The 14584-nt window shown below is 46.2% G+C and overlaps 1 protein-coding gene across 1 annotated transcript in view; it reads left to right on the top strand.

Moving 5' to 3' along the window:
- The first annotated feature begins 406 nt into the window (after nucleotides 1-406).
- DMRT1 (doublesex and mab-3 related transcription factor 1) overlaps nucleotides 407-14584 on the top strand; it is a 61266-nt gene continuing 47088 nt past the window's right edge. Inside the window, exons 1-2 of the mRNA XM_068928713.1 lie at nucleotides 407-756; nucleotides 3737-3923. Of these exons, the coding sequence (XP_068784814.1) occupies nucleotides 424-756; nucleotides 3737-3923 (520 nt within the window). The 5' untranslated portion in view covers nucleotides 407-423. The remainder of the gene's footprint in view (nucleotides 757-3736; nucleotides 3924-14584) is intronic.

The raw sequence follows: 14584 nt of genomic DNA, 5'->3' as shown, positions 1-14584 counted from the left end.
CCGGCGGGGGCGGCCAAGGCCCTGGCGGGGCGGCGGACGGAGGGGCGCCCGGCCGGCCGCCTTCACCCCCCTCGGCGGGGCCGAGCCCGGCGTGCGTCACGCAGCGGGTGCCCCGGGGGTCCGGGGCGAAGGGAAGAGTTTTGGGGAGCCCCTCCCCACCACCAAGAGCCCCGGACGAGGGGCCGGGAGGGGGGAGGGGGGGACACGCAGGGAGCCGGGTTAGGCAGCCAAGGGCGGCCCGACACCCTGTCCCGGGGGGCCGCGGCGGGAGGGGCGAGGCCGGGCGGCCGCCACAGGGCGTGACGGGGCCGGGCCGGGCCGGGCAGGGCGCCGCCATCTCCCCCCCACCCCCCCCCCCCGGCAACCCTCCCCCAACCCCGCCGCGGCGGCACCAGCACCGGCCCCGGCCCCAGCGTCGCCGCCATGCCCAACGACACGGCCGCCTTCAGCAAGCCCCCCGAAGCGCCCGGCCCCGGCGGCAAAGCGGGCGGGCTGGGCAAGGCGGCGGCCCTCATGGCGGCCGCCCCGGGGGTCGGGGGCGCCGCGGCGGCGGCGGGCGGCGGCGGCGGCGGCGGCGGTGGTGGTGGTGGTGGTAGCGGGGCGAAGAAATCTCCGCGGCTGCCCAAGTGCGCCCGCTGCCGCAACCACGGCTACTCGTCGCCGCTGAAGGGGCACAAGCGGTTCTGCATGTGGCGGGACTGCCAGTGCAAGAAGTGCAACCTCATCGCCGAGCGGCAGCGGGTGATGGCCGCGCAGGTGAGCCGAGCCGAGCCCAGCCGAGCCGGGCGGCACCGGACCGGCTCCGCCCGGCGCGTTTCTGCAGCTGCCTCTTTCTTTCCCCCCCCCCCCCCCTTCTCTTTCCTTGTTCTTCTCTTTTTTTTTTTCTTTTCCTTGCTTTCCCCCTTTTTTTCTTTCCCCCTTCTCTTCTCCTCCCGCAGAGTTTGCCCCGTTCCCGCCGCGCTGAGGATGGTTGGAGCCGCTACCTATAAAAAAAAAAAAAAAAAAAAAAAAAAAGCTTATACCGGAGTTTTTTAAATGTCCCCATGTCCCGGGGCGGGACCCCAGTTGTTTTTGTGCGGGGCGCCGGGGGGCACCGCGGGCGGGCGGAGACCGCTCCGCTGGCCGCACTTGCACCGCTCGTCTTGCTTATTTCATGGGACTCGCTGCTACCTTCTCCCCTACCTTTTATTTTTATTTTTCGCTTCCCCCCCCCCCTTTTTTTTTTTTTTGGCATAAGCATGGGTTTTCCTAAGCGCCTTTAGGCAGCGTTCAGGCACGGTTAAGTTAAGCATCAGCACCGCCAAACGCTGACAAGGGAGCACGCCGTAGGCTGCTTTCGGGACGGTCCTGGGGTGCATCCCCCTTGCAGAGAAACGCAACCGACGAAAACGTGCTGGGCGCCGGGAAAGGCACGGTCCTGCCCCAGCGCCCTCGGGGCGCAAGACTCCTCTCAGCTGTCCCAACCCAGTTCGTTTCTACACCAGGTTACTAGATAAGGAATAGTCGGCTAGCTGGTTAGTGGGTGTATTCCCCGCTGGTAGTTCCTGATTTCGCGGTTTCCCCCATTTTCAGGGTGGCTTTTGGCGGAGTTCTCTCCGAAGAAGACAGACGCTTTTAACAGCCTTGTGAGAACGGGCTTCTTGAGTGTGCACCCCTCGGCTGGGCGCAGAGCTGGGTGCACGGGCAGTCTTAAGGCCAAACGAGCCATCACGTTGTTAGCAAACCGCGCAGCCTGCATCCATCCAGTTCTGTGCAGGAGTGACTTGGGTAGGTAGTCCCACTCAAATCACAGCTGTGTTTTTTACCGACGTGTATAAATGACAGCTGAATTGGTCCTTGTGATCTGGTCTCGTAAACTTCATTAGTGAGACGTTTTTGGGAGTGGGGGTGGCTGACACGCTGGAGCTCTGTAAGCGGGATTGCACGTTCGCGTTCCTGCGAAGAGTCCCCTTCAGACAAATTAATTGGAAGGCGTTAGGACTGCTGAAAAAGAGACAAAAGCAGTAATATCGGACCCATAGACCTGAGTGCGCTCTCAGGACTTCTCAATCTCGCATAAAATGAGTTGACAAATTTTGAAAACATTAGCAGCTGTGGATTAAATCCTTCCACTCCCTTTTTTTTTTTTTTAATTTAATTATTCCATGTAGTTAGACTAAACTTGGTTTGAATCCCCCCCCCCCGCCCCGCCCTGAGCTCTGGTTCATTTAAATAATTGCTACTTGTTGGTAGCGTGGCAGTCTAGAAACTAGTTTTCATGCCAAAGTCGCACGTGCTTTCCCTGCCCGGTGTGAGCCGTCCCTTTTGCAACGCCTCTCAGGGAGGACGGTGAAATGGTGTTCCCCTGCGGCAGTGTCCCGTTGCGTGCAGCGCACTGGGCAGCTGCTGAGGAGCTTCTGCTGCTCCGTGAGTTTGTTCCTTCTAGCCCTGGACCTTCTGGGGCTCTTCTCTTCACCTCCCAGCCTCTGGAAGTAGATCTGAATGCCTCCCCAACTGAGCTTTATCTGTGTGGGAGTTACACGTTGAAAAGCTCCCTTTTCCCCTTTTGGTGTGTTTCTGCAGTTGAAGCCGCTTGGCGCTTGGTGGCAGTTTACGGGTCAAGGTTATTGGCCTGTGAAGTCAAAAGTTACAGAGAGCTCGCGCTTGCAAATCCATACCCTCTGTTTGGAATGGCTGTATCCTAAGAGCTAATATTACTGATTTCTTGAGCGATATTACACGTTTATATTAGAAAAAGCTTCCTGTTGAACACGACAGGGAAACGGAGGGAAATTCCAGCCGCGGCGTCCGGGAGAATTTCCGTCACGCTGGTGATCTGGGACGCGTTTCCAGTGTTCCCGTGCCGATTGCCAGCGCCAGCCACCGCACGGCCGGTCCCTGCGCTTGCTGCGGAGTGCCCAGCGCTGCGTGCGTGCGTGCATGCATGCATGCACACGTGCGTGCGTACGTGCATGACGCTGCAGGGCTCGGGGTGGCGGTGCACGCCGGGTTGTGCCCACGCGCAGGGGCACCGTTCGGCCCCCGGCCCTGACTGAGGAGTCGTCGGATGCATTGGGTTGTCCACCTCCCCACCCCCCACCGAGGGAGGCTTTGCAGCGCTTGTGGGCTCTGCTAATGCAGACTAGGCTTTACGAAAGAAACGAGGAGGTCTGGCTGCTCCCAGCCCGGCTGCTGTGTGCAGGGTGCGTGCACGTCGCTTGCTCAGGTGCTGGCAAGGTCGTTCCCTGCTTTGGCTGTGCCTTCGCCCTGGCGGTGCTCTGTGCACTGTGGAGATCCCCTCGAAAGCATGCATTTCCAGCAAGGGTGCTTGCAGATTGCAGGAGATGTCAAGCCCTCGTCAGCAGGTGCCACATGTCGATGGAGGGGTGCAGCAGAGCCCTGCAAGCGGGTGATTTGCAAGCAGCCGTGGGGAGAGCCGTGGCTCCTGGCTTCAGGCAAGTACGGCTTGCCCAGGAGCAGCTGTGCCTGCTGAAGGCAGCCTCCGCATGGCCTCCTTGGAAGCAGGTGTATATGGCACCAGCATTTTGTAGGTTTCTTTAGATCTGTTTGGACATAAAAAGAAGCCAGTTTTCACATAGCTTTATATCCTCCTGTACCCACTGGTTGGATCGTGACGTCAACGCTGTAGACGCTACTGAGAGGAGACAACAGGCTTGCACCCGAGGCTTTTCTTGCTGCCGTTATAAGTTGTTCCCAACCCGGAGAGCATGCCCCAAGCCTGTCTTCTCCTCCCCAGGTTGCACTGAGACGGCAGCAGGCGCAGGAAGAGGAGCTGGGGATCAGCCACCCCATACCGCTGCCCAGTGCCACCGAGCTCTTCGTGAAGAAGGAGAGCAGTGGCGGCAGCCCCTGCATCCTGTGGGAGAGTGGCAGCCCCACGCACACCACCAGCACGGCCACCACCACCGCCAGCACGCCGTCAGGTAAAGCGCCCCGAGAGGTCGGGCCGCCGCTTCGCGGCATGGGCTGGCGTTGTCTGTTGCACCTGCCTGCAGTTTCGCCTTCCTCTCCTGTCTCAGAGCGGGGGACAGTGGGGAGCCCCGTGGCCCAGAGCGCTACTGGGCTGCTGGCATGGTTAGCAAACGGGGGCAGCCCAGGATCCATCTTTTCCTATCTCCTCTTAAACATACTACTTTTACTTGGAAATCAAAGTCAGTTTGGATCAGCCTAGTGCCATGATTGAATTTTGTGGGGTGCATACCTGCCGGTAGTGATTTTTGAGGAGCTTTTCGCCCTTTCCCCAGATTTTCGCCCTTTCCTGTGCTCCTGCCGTGGTCCTGGCAACTCCTTGTTGCCTGGGTGCGTAGCTGCTTCAAAACTGGGGAGGTTTGAGCACTGCGTGGCACCTAAGCGTGGTAGTGTCGTTACCCCAGCATCGAAGAGCTGTCCACCCCGTGAGACCTGATACAGTGGTACGTCTGTTCTGCCTGGCCAGGTGTGATGCACCCCAAAGGACCAGCTCAGCCCTTCACCTCTGCACCTTGCTGCGTTACACTTACTGCTGAGTTTTGAAAAACAAACAAAAAGCTGAATTTGTCTGCCGATTTAGTAAAACCATGGCTAAGGACGACTATGACTTAAAAGGGGCTGAAGACTCTGGGCAAGATGCTTTTTCTGTATAGAACTTATGCCTGATAGAAATAGCAGTTAGGTGTACCTAAAAAAGAAACTGACATCGTTGACTTCTGTTTACATGTAGACACAGAAATGGCAAACAAATACAGAGAAAAGGAAAGGTAAATTTCTTTTGTTTTTAATCATCTGTGCTGATGCCAATAATACAGGTAAATAGACTTTCTGGTTAAACACAACACTTCTAAAATGGACAGCACCTTGTGTTAACTAACAAAAGAGCAGTGTATGTGTCTGTCAAACACCATTACTCTGTTTCCAGGCCGTTTAAAGCCTAATTCCTGGGCTTGTCAGATGGATATGTTGTGGACAGGCAGTTTCGGCCCCATGCGGGTTTTAGAAGAACTGATTAATAAAAAAAAGTGGGTTTTATTTGTTTTTTGTTGTTGTTGTTTTCGTTATTGCAGCCATATTAGTATCATCTTCGAATCAACACAATTACTCCTTTAATATTTGGATTACTGCAGTCTTTATCTGCAGACATGGGTAAAGATTAAAGTAGTATATTCAGTAACGTACAGAGACTGTGCCTAACTCAGGAGAATAAGAACACCTTTGCTTCGGCAGCAAAAGAATGAAATTTTTTTACAGTCAACAAAATTTCCATAAGCTTTGATCTTAACATGTTAAAAGTGTCAATGGAGGTACTTAATCTCTTAACACTGCTTTAATAATTTTTTATTAAATTGAATTAAGTGAATGCTTTTTAAGAAAGAGCATTCATTAAACAAGTTGAAGGCAATATTGTGCTTGAATAAAGACTAGAAAACATGAAAATTGCTAATTTTGAAGTCGTTTGAATGGTTTAGAAATTTTTCTTAAAAGTAATTGTAAATGCTTTGCAGTCATCTTTCTTACAGTGGGTTTTTCTTTGCTAGCAATACATATATATTGTTTCTTAAGCATTTTACTAAATGCAGGTGACAACGGTGAAAGTACACACTTCATCTCCAGAAGGAAGATTTGATTCCAGCCAAGAATAAGACACGATCAGCTTTGTTTACTAGAAATAAATGAATCTGGGGGAGAATAGGAAACTGCGTTCTTAATTTTGTTGTTCAGCACCTAAATAACAACAGAAATTCATGCCTGGCTTGAAAGTGACTGCACTGCATGGAGCTCTGGCCCCACTAACTTTAATAGGACCATCTACTGAATTCAGTGTAACTACTCATGAGTGTGGATTTCATGCCACCAACGAATGTGAGCAGCATCTGCAGCTACCCTGATTTCAGGAGGTGCTGTGCATTCAGAGTGACTTTATCAGGTGTCAGAATATAGACTTAACGTTTAAAAGTCTTTATTTTCCAGTGAGGAATACTGTTCAAGTCTGTAGAGCATACTTTGCCTTTTTATTCCTAAAAGACTTAGAGATGCATAAGTATCTGTGTGTATATGCTGAAGCTTTCTTTTCTACTATATCTTTTGTTAGCTGAGAAATTGCAAAGTGTAACGTGACATGAAGTCATTGACTTAAGCATCAGACTGTTTCAGGTCCAGGATTCTTGTATTGCTCTTTTATCGTTTTCCTGTTACCCTCAACTGCAAGCAAAATGAGAGATCATATTTTTAGTCAAAGTGGGAGAAAGGACGGTGCGGGGAATTAGAATTTGGGGGACGATGACACAGAAGCAGAGACCGTGGGAAGCGGCTCCGTCACGGGAGGTTTTGTAACCGGCCAGCGCCAGAGTGAGTGTCGCCGCGTCTTAGTTTGATAGGCGAAGTGATATTTGTATATACAGGTGCGGATTTTCTGGGAGTTTACTGTTTACAATTGGGCGGAGAGAGTGATGCTCTTCCTCCAACCGGGAGTCAGCAGCTCGTGGCGAGCCCTGGAGAAACCAGGGGCGCTGGGGAGCGCAGCCTTCCCTGAGCGATGCCAGCGAGGCTGGGCAAGAGCTGATTTTGACAGCAGCAGTTCTCTTCCTTGTGCAAGTTTTTTTGGCTTCACAGGAGTAGTTTTTCTTTCGAGCACCGTCGCGCCGAGCACCGTTTGCTGCTAGAGGAGGAACGCGTGCAGGGGTCACACCGATCGGGCACAGGGCCAGGGAGAGGGTCTTTTCTCCCTGTGTCCATTGTACCGGCAGGTCAGAAATATTGTGACACCTGGAGAGACCAGCGACCGTTTTTCAGATCCCGTTGTGACACGCTGTTCTTTGTGTAGGGGAAGAACGAGTGATCGTGCTCACAGCATAGCGACTTGTCCGTTTGCCATTTCAGGCTTAGAAACCCATATTTACTTTGGGAGGAGCTTATCTTCCACAGTCAATTTTTAGGGAAGCAATCTGGGAATGTTTAGGGTAGTTGGAAAGGGAGCAGGCCAGGCTCACAGGACATGTGCAAAACCCCTTGCAGACCGGTTTTGTAATTTCTGGGCAGTTTCCCTAGTGAAATTGCAGGTGGTTTGAAAGCTATGGCCATTTATTGTACAGCACTGCAAACATCATGATCCTGGGGCATTTAAAGCAGTTGCCCTTCTTCATGGAAGGTAAGTACTTTTTGTTAGGTTAGTTAGTGGGTAAAACTCAAGAAAAGACTACAGTGAGGTATTTAAAACATACCTTTCAGATACCCTCATTTCAGACTTTTTAAAACATAGGTTCTTCTAACCACACAAGGTTGATATCTCTGCAATTTTAATATGTAGAAATCACTGAAGTTAAAAAAAACAACCTGTGATCGTGAAACAACTTAGAGTGAGAGCTGTTCAAACTGAAGGAAGATGACTTAAAACATTTCAGGTTTCTTCCTTTTTATTTTATCCTTATCCCAGATTAAGGCTTATCATTATCTTTTGGCAGATGGGATGGAAGGGCTGCAACATGCATCGTGGAATAACTGGAAAGTGCCCTTGGTTCTGCCACTCTGTGCTCATATTGGACCAATTTAGAAGCAGCCAATATACACAGAATTATTGTATGTTCATACATACCAGGTCCTACTTTTGTATCCTCTGGCAATCCATTTTTCTGTTGGCTTTTCTATAACCATAATAATGGCATTGTTTACATGCCTTCATAGTATCAATGGTTGACAGGTTAAACATATTATTATCAGCAATTATGAGTAATAAGTTTACAGTTATTATTTCCCTTTGCTACATTTATTATGGATGATGGAAACAAAATAGTGTGTTTTTTACATTTCTCTAGGTGGACTCTTCCTCCACTTGGAAACTTTGTGGGACAAGTGGAGTTTTATCTAATAATAAATAGGGACTATAGAGGGACCAGTGGTAACATGATGGCTAATGAATGATGATATTGAGATCCCTTTGAACTTAGTGGCCTAGATTCTTTTGCAAACCCTGCCTTGCCTTCTTTTCTCTTCCTTTACTTTTTTTTGCTGTTATCTTTTCAGCATATTTATGCCTAAATAGGTGTTCTGTTTTGCATTGATCTTTCCTGTGATGCTGCACTATGTTTCAAAAATTGATGCCACAAATTTGCAACCATTGTTGGGCTACATGAGTAATAAGTGAAAAAAAAAAGCTATTATAATTGGAAGACATAATTCTTAAAAAAAAGAAAAGAAAAGAAAATTTTCTTTTTGAAAGAAAATCCTTTCCATTTTTGACATTATAATGTCATATCCTGCCAACATTTACACTTTTGCAAAAAAGTCTTATTCTAGTCAGCTGTTCGACAGCATGGGGGACCTGTCTTGGAAATTTCACCATCAGTGTGCTTAAGCACTGGAACAGGTTGTCCAGAGAGACTGTGGAATCACTGTGCTTAGAGAGACGCAACCTGACCTAACTTTGAAGCTGGCCGAGCTTTGAGCAGGAGTTTGAGCCAGCTGGACTCCAGAGGTCCTTTCCAACTTAAATTATGCTGTGATTCTATGAAATGCCTACTTTTTCAGGTCTTTGATGTTGACATTAAGTCAACATATTTGAAATTGTCATTTCATTTGGCCAGCCTCAATACTGATCAGCATATGCAAGCCTAGGAATGAAGTCCAGACTCTTCTGACCTAAAAAGACTCAGTGACTAAATGTATGTTGGATTTCCAGCAGGCAGTGTGCAGCATGGGAGTTGGCAGATGGATTGCTAGTTAGATGGCAGCAGCCTCGGTAGGGCTAAGCTGGAAGGAGAAGGAGCTGCTCAGCTGCTTTGCCTGCGTGTCAGGGCTGACAGGATGGCTATTTGTCCTCAGAGGTCTTGGTGGATCTGCTGTGGTCACTGCTCCGTCATCCTGCTCTTCACTCCTGTGGTCCTCTCCTCCTCCTTGCTTCTTAATGATGATTTTCTCCTGCTGCGCCTGCTGCCAGTGCTTCACTCCATTGCTGTCTGCCTCTGACCCTTCCTGGTCCTGCTGACTCTCCGCAATGTCCAGAGCGAAGCAGCCCCATCTGCCACTTTCCAGTTTTTTTTCCCCTGCTTCTCCCACCGCCAACAACTCTCTGCTCATAAGAGAGGAGCGTGATTGAACATAATGTGTCTATACTAGATTTGGAACGGCTAGTATATTTTACCCTTGTTCCTAAAGCACAAATGCAAAGAAATAAGTTTTGTATCTTTTTTTTTTTTTTTTTGGTGTGTGAATGACTAATATCTTTCCATCCATAATAATCTGTTTTTCTCCAGCTTGTTACTTTTGGAATGAGAGGAAAAGGATCATCCTCGCAGGTGGCTGTTGTAAGAATTTGCGAGCATTCTTACCTGTCCTTCACTGCCATTATTTCCAAAGCACAGTTTAGACAGTTTTGGGAAGCGGTTGCTGGAGACGGGTCTTCTGCCTGTATTGTGGTTTTCCTAGTTGCATGAATCTCTTTCAAGCTGGTCTAAATAAACATGCAGGGAATGTTTTGCGGTGAAAAATCCCTCCTTGCCTTAGGCTGAAACTTTCCCATAGCTGGTTCCTTTCATTTCTGATTGACTCGGTCACATACTGGACAAAGCACTTAGGAATATAACAGCCGTGGCTCTGCAACATTCATTTCCTACAGAAATCACAGGTATTTTGCTCTGAGTTCTTTAAAAAAAAAGCAATGCTTGTAAAACAAAGGCGATGTTACTGCCTCTCCCTGCTGCTTCGGTTTAGCCATACTTGGGAACACTGCAAAAGAGTTTTGAGCATCTCATTATAAAAAGGACATAGATAAATCTGAAAGGATAGAGGGAAGGGTGACAAAAATGATGTACGGTTTGTAGAAAAGGAGACTAAGGGTGGATATAACAGTCTATAAATATTTGAGAGGTAATAATATGGAGGAGGGGGAGGGATTATTTACAGTGCTAGAGACAGCATAACAAGGAGCAACGGCTTGAAACTAAAAAAGACAAAATTAAATTAGACAGTAGACACTTTTTCTCCTAACTAGAAGTGCAATTAGCAACAGAGTGACCTGCATAAGGACAAGGGGGTAAGTGAAGCATAATCACAAAAGGTATTTAAGAGTATGTTAGATTACGTTCTCAAGTGATTAATGTGGAGGTAAACTCTGATCAATGTGCAGATTAAACTAGATGATGGAAATCTCCTGCAGCTTTGCGATCTTCTGTATGATTCATTGGCTCTGGCCACTGTTTGACTATGTTAAATAAATCGTAATGTTATAGGGTACTTCACCCCTGATTAGATGTTTCCAGTGAATTCTTCATTTTCGGAACCGGCAGCTCGCAAAGCTTGCAGTGTCCCTGGACCCTTTTAAAGAAATGTTCTGTTATCATCTCTGCTGCTTTCCTTGCCCGTGTGTAGGTGCATGCATTTTTTCTGAGGTAACTTCTGAAGCGGCATACATGGCACTTTAAGGTACAGGTGCTGTCGAATTGCTGTAATTCTGTTGTACTGGTAGAACAGATAGAGCAGGTGGAAATTTCCAGAGTTAAGTCTCTAAATGAAGATGTAACGTTCTTCCTTGTAGGCTTTTGACCTTGTCTGAAATTTCAGTGGCAGTGTGAAAATAAGTAATAACATAAAAAAACTCTGAAAATCTCGTAAGAGGTTGTCCTTTTCCGTGCAAGCAGGAGCACGGAGCTGGTCCAGGGCTGGCTTTGCCAGCAGCATAGTCTGGAGAGAGCTTTCTCCAGTGTCACAGGAAAGCTCGAGAGGTGAGGGACCAGGCTTTGCCTACCCAGAGCTGCTTGTTTTGGGAGAGAGCAGCTGCTCTGTCACCAAACCCTGCTGTGATGGGCTGTTGGCCAGAGAGGAGGAGATGGAAACCCATAGGCGGCTGGGAAGATATTTCCATCCTCCTTTCACATTTCAGAAGAGCTTTTGTCTCCTGAAGCATTGTGAGTTGTCGATTTCTTTGCATTTTTCAGAATCTTCCGTTGTCCGGTCTTAGCCGTCGAAGTTTGCGGCGTCCTTCTGGCTGGCTTTCTTTACACGAAGTGAGATTTTCAGAGGTAGCATTAGCAGTTGGAGCCCAGTCCCTGGCTAACGGCGGCTATTGGGCTCTGTTGACTTGAGTAGCAACCGTGCGAGGTAAATTGGCCTCTGCCCGCTCTGGGTTTCTCTTCCTACCGAAGGCCAAGGGGGTTGGAAGCCCTTATTGTTCTTTGTGCCATGGAAGCTCTCCCACCGTCGTGCTGATATTTGGCCTATGTGCATTCACATTTAGAAAGTTATCTGTGCTGCCTTGTGCTTTTCACTTGTCATTATGAACACTGAGATAAAGGTTGAAGCAGGAGAAATAGATGCACTAAGAATTTTCTCTCCGTGGGCACATTATTATGCTATCTGCAGCTAACCTCTTGTTCCTTTCTGTGTCCTTGAAACAGTTATTACGACTTATCTGAATGTGTGGGGCTTTCTTGTTGTTTTTAGAAAAGATATAAGTGGGGAGTGAAGGAATACTGCACACTTCCTTAACCGAGTGCTGGCATGATTCCATTTTTTTCCCTTTTTTTTCACGTGCTTACTTGCACCTTGAAGACTGCCTTCTTTCACTGTATTTATAAACTTCCTCTTTTATTCACTCTGTTGGCCTGTATTCCATTTTCAGTGTATTTATCGTTTAATAACCTGGGGACTAAAAATGCAGCTTTGAACATTTCTTTTGTAGAAACACTCATTTAAATGCTTCTTCTAATTCATCTTTTTTTTCCTCTGAACTTTTCTCTGCTTTCTCCTGTGTTTAGGTACCTGCTAGTTATCATCAGAGTTGTGACTAGTTCAGTTGTGTAAGTACAAATTCTTGCACTTCTCTCCTATGTTTTCTTGGGGAACTTGAAAGAGCATCTCCTTTTCTGCAGTGTAAATGGATACCTATTTTTTTTTATGATTTTCTTTTAAACATACAAGAGTGATGTGCGCCTGTATGATTTTTGCTTACTAGCCCAGACCCCATATGCGTCTATAACGATACTTTACCATTCTTGGATTTTAATTTTTCCACTGCGTTTAAGTATACAGAGTAAAAAAGCCCTCTTGCTATTTCTTTTTTTTTTTTTAATAAACCTTTTAGTTTTCTGTCATCATATAGCATCTAATCAAGTGCGGACTCTAGCTAATTCTGACCACCATCCTACTCCCTTTATTATTTTTAGTGTGAGCCATAATGATTTTATCCCAGTCATATTTCCTCCAAGGTCTCCTATCTCGGACACTTGTAAAGCCTTCCCTCCCTTCTAATGTTCTCTTTGATCTCTTGCTAATGACTTAAATCTCTTTATGTTTAATCCACACTGAGTTTCTTTCTACTCCTCTCAATTTGCTTCTTTGGCCCTGCAGGTGTCTGGACTTTTTTTTTCATCACTGTCTAGAATTATGATTTTCTTTCCTGATTTCCTTTCTCTTTTAATTCCTTCCTTTTTTTTCAAAGTTGTGTTTATTTAACTTCTGCACTTGTTATGCATCTAAGTGGCGTATTGCAAAGCTGATACACAGTGAGTTAAAAGTTTGTAAATTTCTGTCTCATTCGTGTACTTGAAGATGGATAATAACATGTATACATGTTTTATATATATATAACCCATGTACATACATATATATATATATATATATATATATATAGTATTCCTTGTTTTACATGCTTCTAATCTTCTAAAGCACTAATTTTATTGGTCCTGATCCTATCAGCTGTCATGCATGCTATATAAGTTTAGATATGTGGATAATCCTACTGTCTCAGTTCCACATGAACAATCATATGTTGTAGCATTAAAACGTGCCTTGCATCTCCACAAAGTCAAAGCCGTGTTCAGAGATTCTGAATGCTTGTTCTTGTACTGAATTTTTTTTTCCCCAATAGCGAAAGATTTGCATCGAATCACCATGGCTGTCTTATAAAGACCAAAAGCGCAAGTAAGAAAAAAGCCCTTGCTCTCCTTGCTGCTCTAGCTAGTGGCAGCAGATTTTGAAAGCTGAACTTGTTTATCTTATTAAGGGTAACTGAAGCCTGCATTGGTTATAGAAATACAAATTGCTTTCTGTGTTTTTGTTTCTTTCGTCATGTTACGTGGAATTTTAAGATGCCTGCTGAATGTTTGCACCAGATAATTTTTATTAAGTGTATGCTAAGGGGAACAAAGTGTGCCTTCTATAGACTCACTGAAATTGACGACGGTATTTCTGCTCACTTTTAGCTGGAGTTGGGTTGGGCCTGTGTGTATAACTGGGAAACTAACTAACAAAATGCAGTCCTCTGGATGGAATTTTGCCCTCTTTTTTTTTTTTTCCTCCAAAATCACCCTTTTCTTTGGGAAAAAAAAGGTTTTGAATGAAATTTAAATTTAACTAAAAATCTAAAAATTTTAAGGTTTTCTAATTGTATCAGGAATACAGCCACGCAGCCAGTTAATGGTGGTTTGACCTGTTATAGGTTAATAAGTCTACATGTTAAAGAGGGGAAGAAACATTCAATAAGTTTTTCTGATCTTTGCTTTGAAGAAGGACAGATGATATTGCTATATATGGAGATGGTGACATTCTGCTTTCAGTTCCAGCACTGGCTAATATCGGAAGGACTGAATAAACTGCATGCAGTCATTTCAAAAAAAAAAATCTTGGCTGAGGATCTCTCTGGTTCATTAATGTTGATTTTCAGTAAGTTCTGTAACACTGAGAAAATTCCTAAGGACTAGAGGAAAGCTGATGTCCTACCAGTGCTGAAGAAGAGCAAATGTGATAGCATGGGTGATTACAGATCTGTCAGCCTGGCTTCAGTTCCTGGAAATAGAATGGAATAGTTTACATTGGACTGAGATTTGTGGAAGTGCAACCATTAAAGGATGCTCATATAATGTGAATTAGCAGGAGTTTATGGATAAAAGATTTTATCAAGTTAGTAATCTTTTATCACTGTAAATTTGCAAGATAAAGTGAAATATTGACGCAATCAAACTCTGTAAAGCATTTCATTTTGTAACCCCAACATCTTGATTAAGAAATGGTATTGATAGAAAATCAATATTGTACCTATTAAATGGTTTTGTAAAGGATTATCCTATTGGTCTGAAATGTGGTTATGGATGAGGAGTCTAACAGAGCTGTGTTTCTAAAGAAGTCTCACAGAAACCTGCTGTTGGCTTGAAGCTATTTAATCTTTTCATTGATATCCTGGAAGTAAACCTGGAATCATCATTGGTAATGCTTGTAGATGACCTAAAGGTCCATGGGGTGATAAATCACAAAGACAGAGCGCCAGGAGAGCTCAGTTAGCTGGTCACATGCAAACGAGATCCATTTTTACCCAGTGCACATGTGAAGAATGGAGGAATTTGTCCCCAAAAATATCCTACTGCAGAGGAGCTGGTAGCCACGGCAGACACCATGCTGAATATTAGTTCCCAATGGAAAAGGAGGACCAAAGGACTGGTACAGCCCTTGCAGGCAGACATGTGGGAGGAGTGAAGTGATTTAGTCCCTTCAGTACCTAAAGCTGGTGAGGTGTCTGTGAGACCTCTGTCTCTTTTTGGTGTCCAGAGCACATTGTGCACCAGGTAGCGGCACTGTGGGACTCCTTCCCTGAGGACATTGCACATGTAGGAGAAAAATAAAGATC

The sequence above is a fragment of the Struthio camelus genome, chromosome Z, assembly GCF_040807025.1.
Source record: "Struthio camelus isolate bStrCam1 chromosome Z, bStrCam1.hap1, whole genome shotgun sequence".
NCBI lineage: Eukaryota > Metazoa > Chordata > Aves > Struthioniformes > Struthionidae > Struthio > Struthio camelus.
This window is presented reverse-complemented; position numbering and strand designations above follow the sequence as displayed.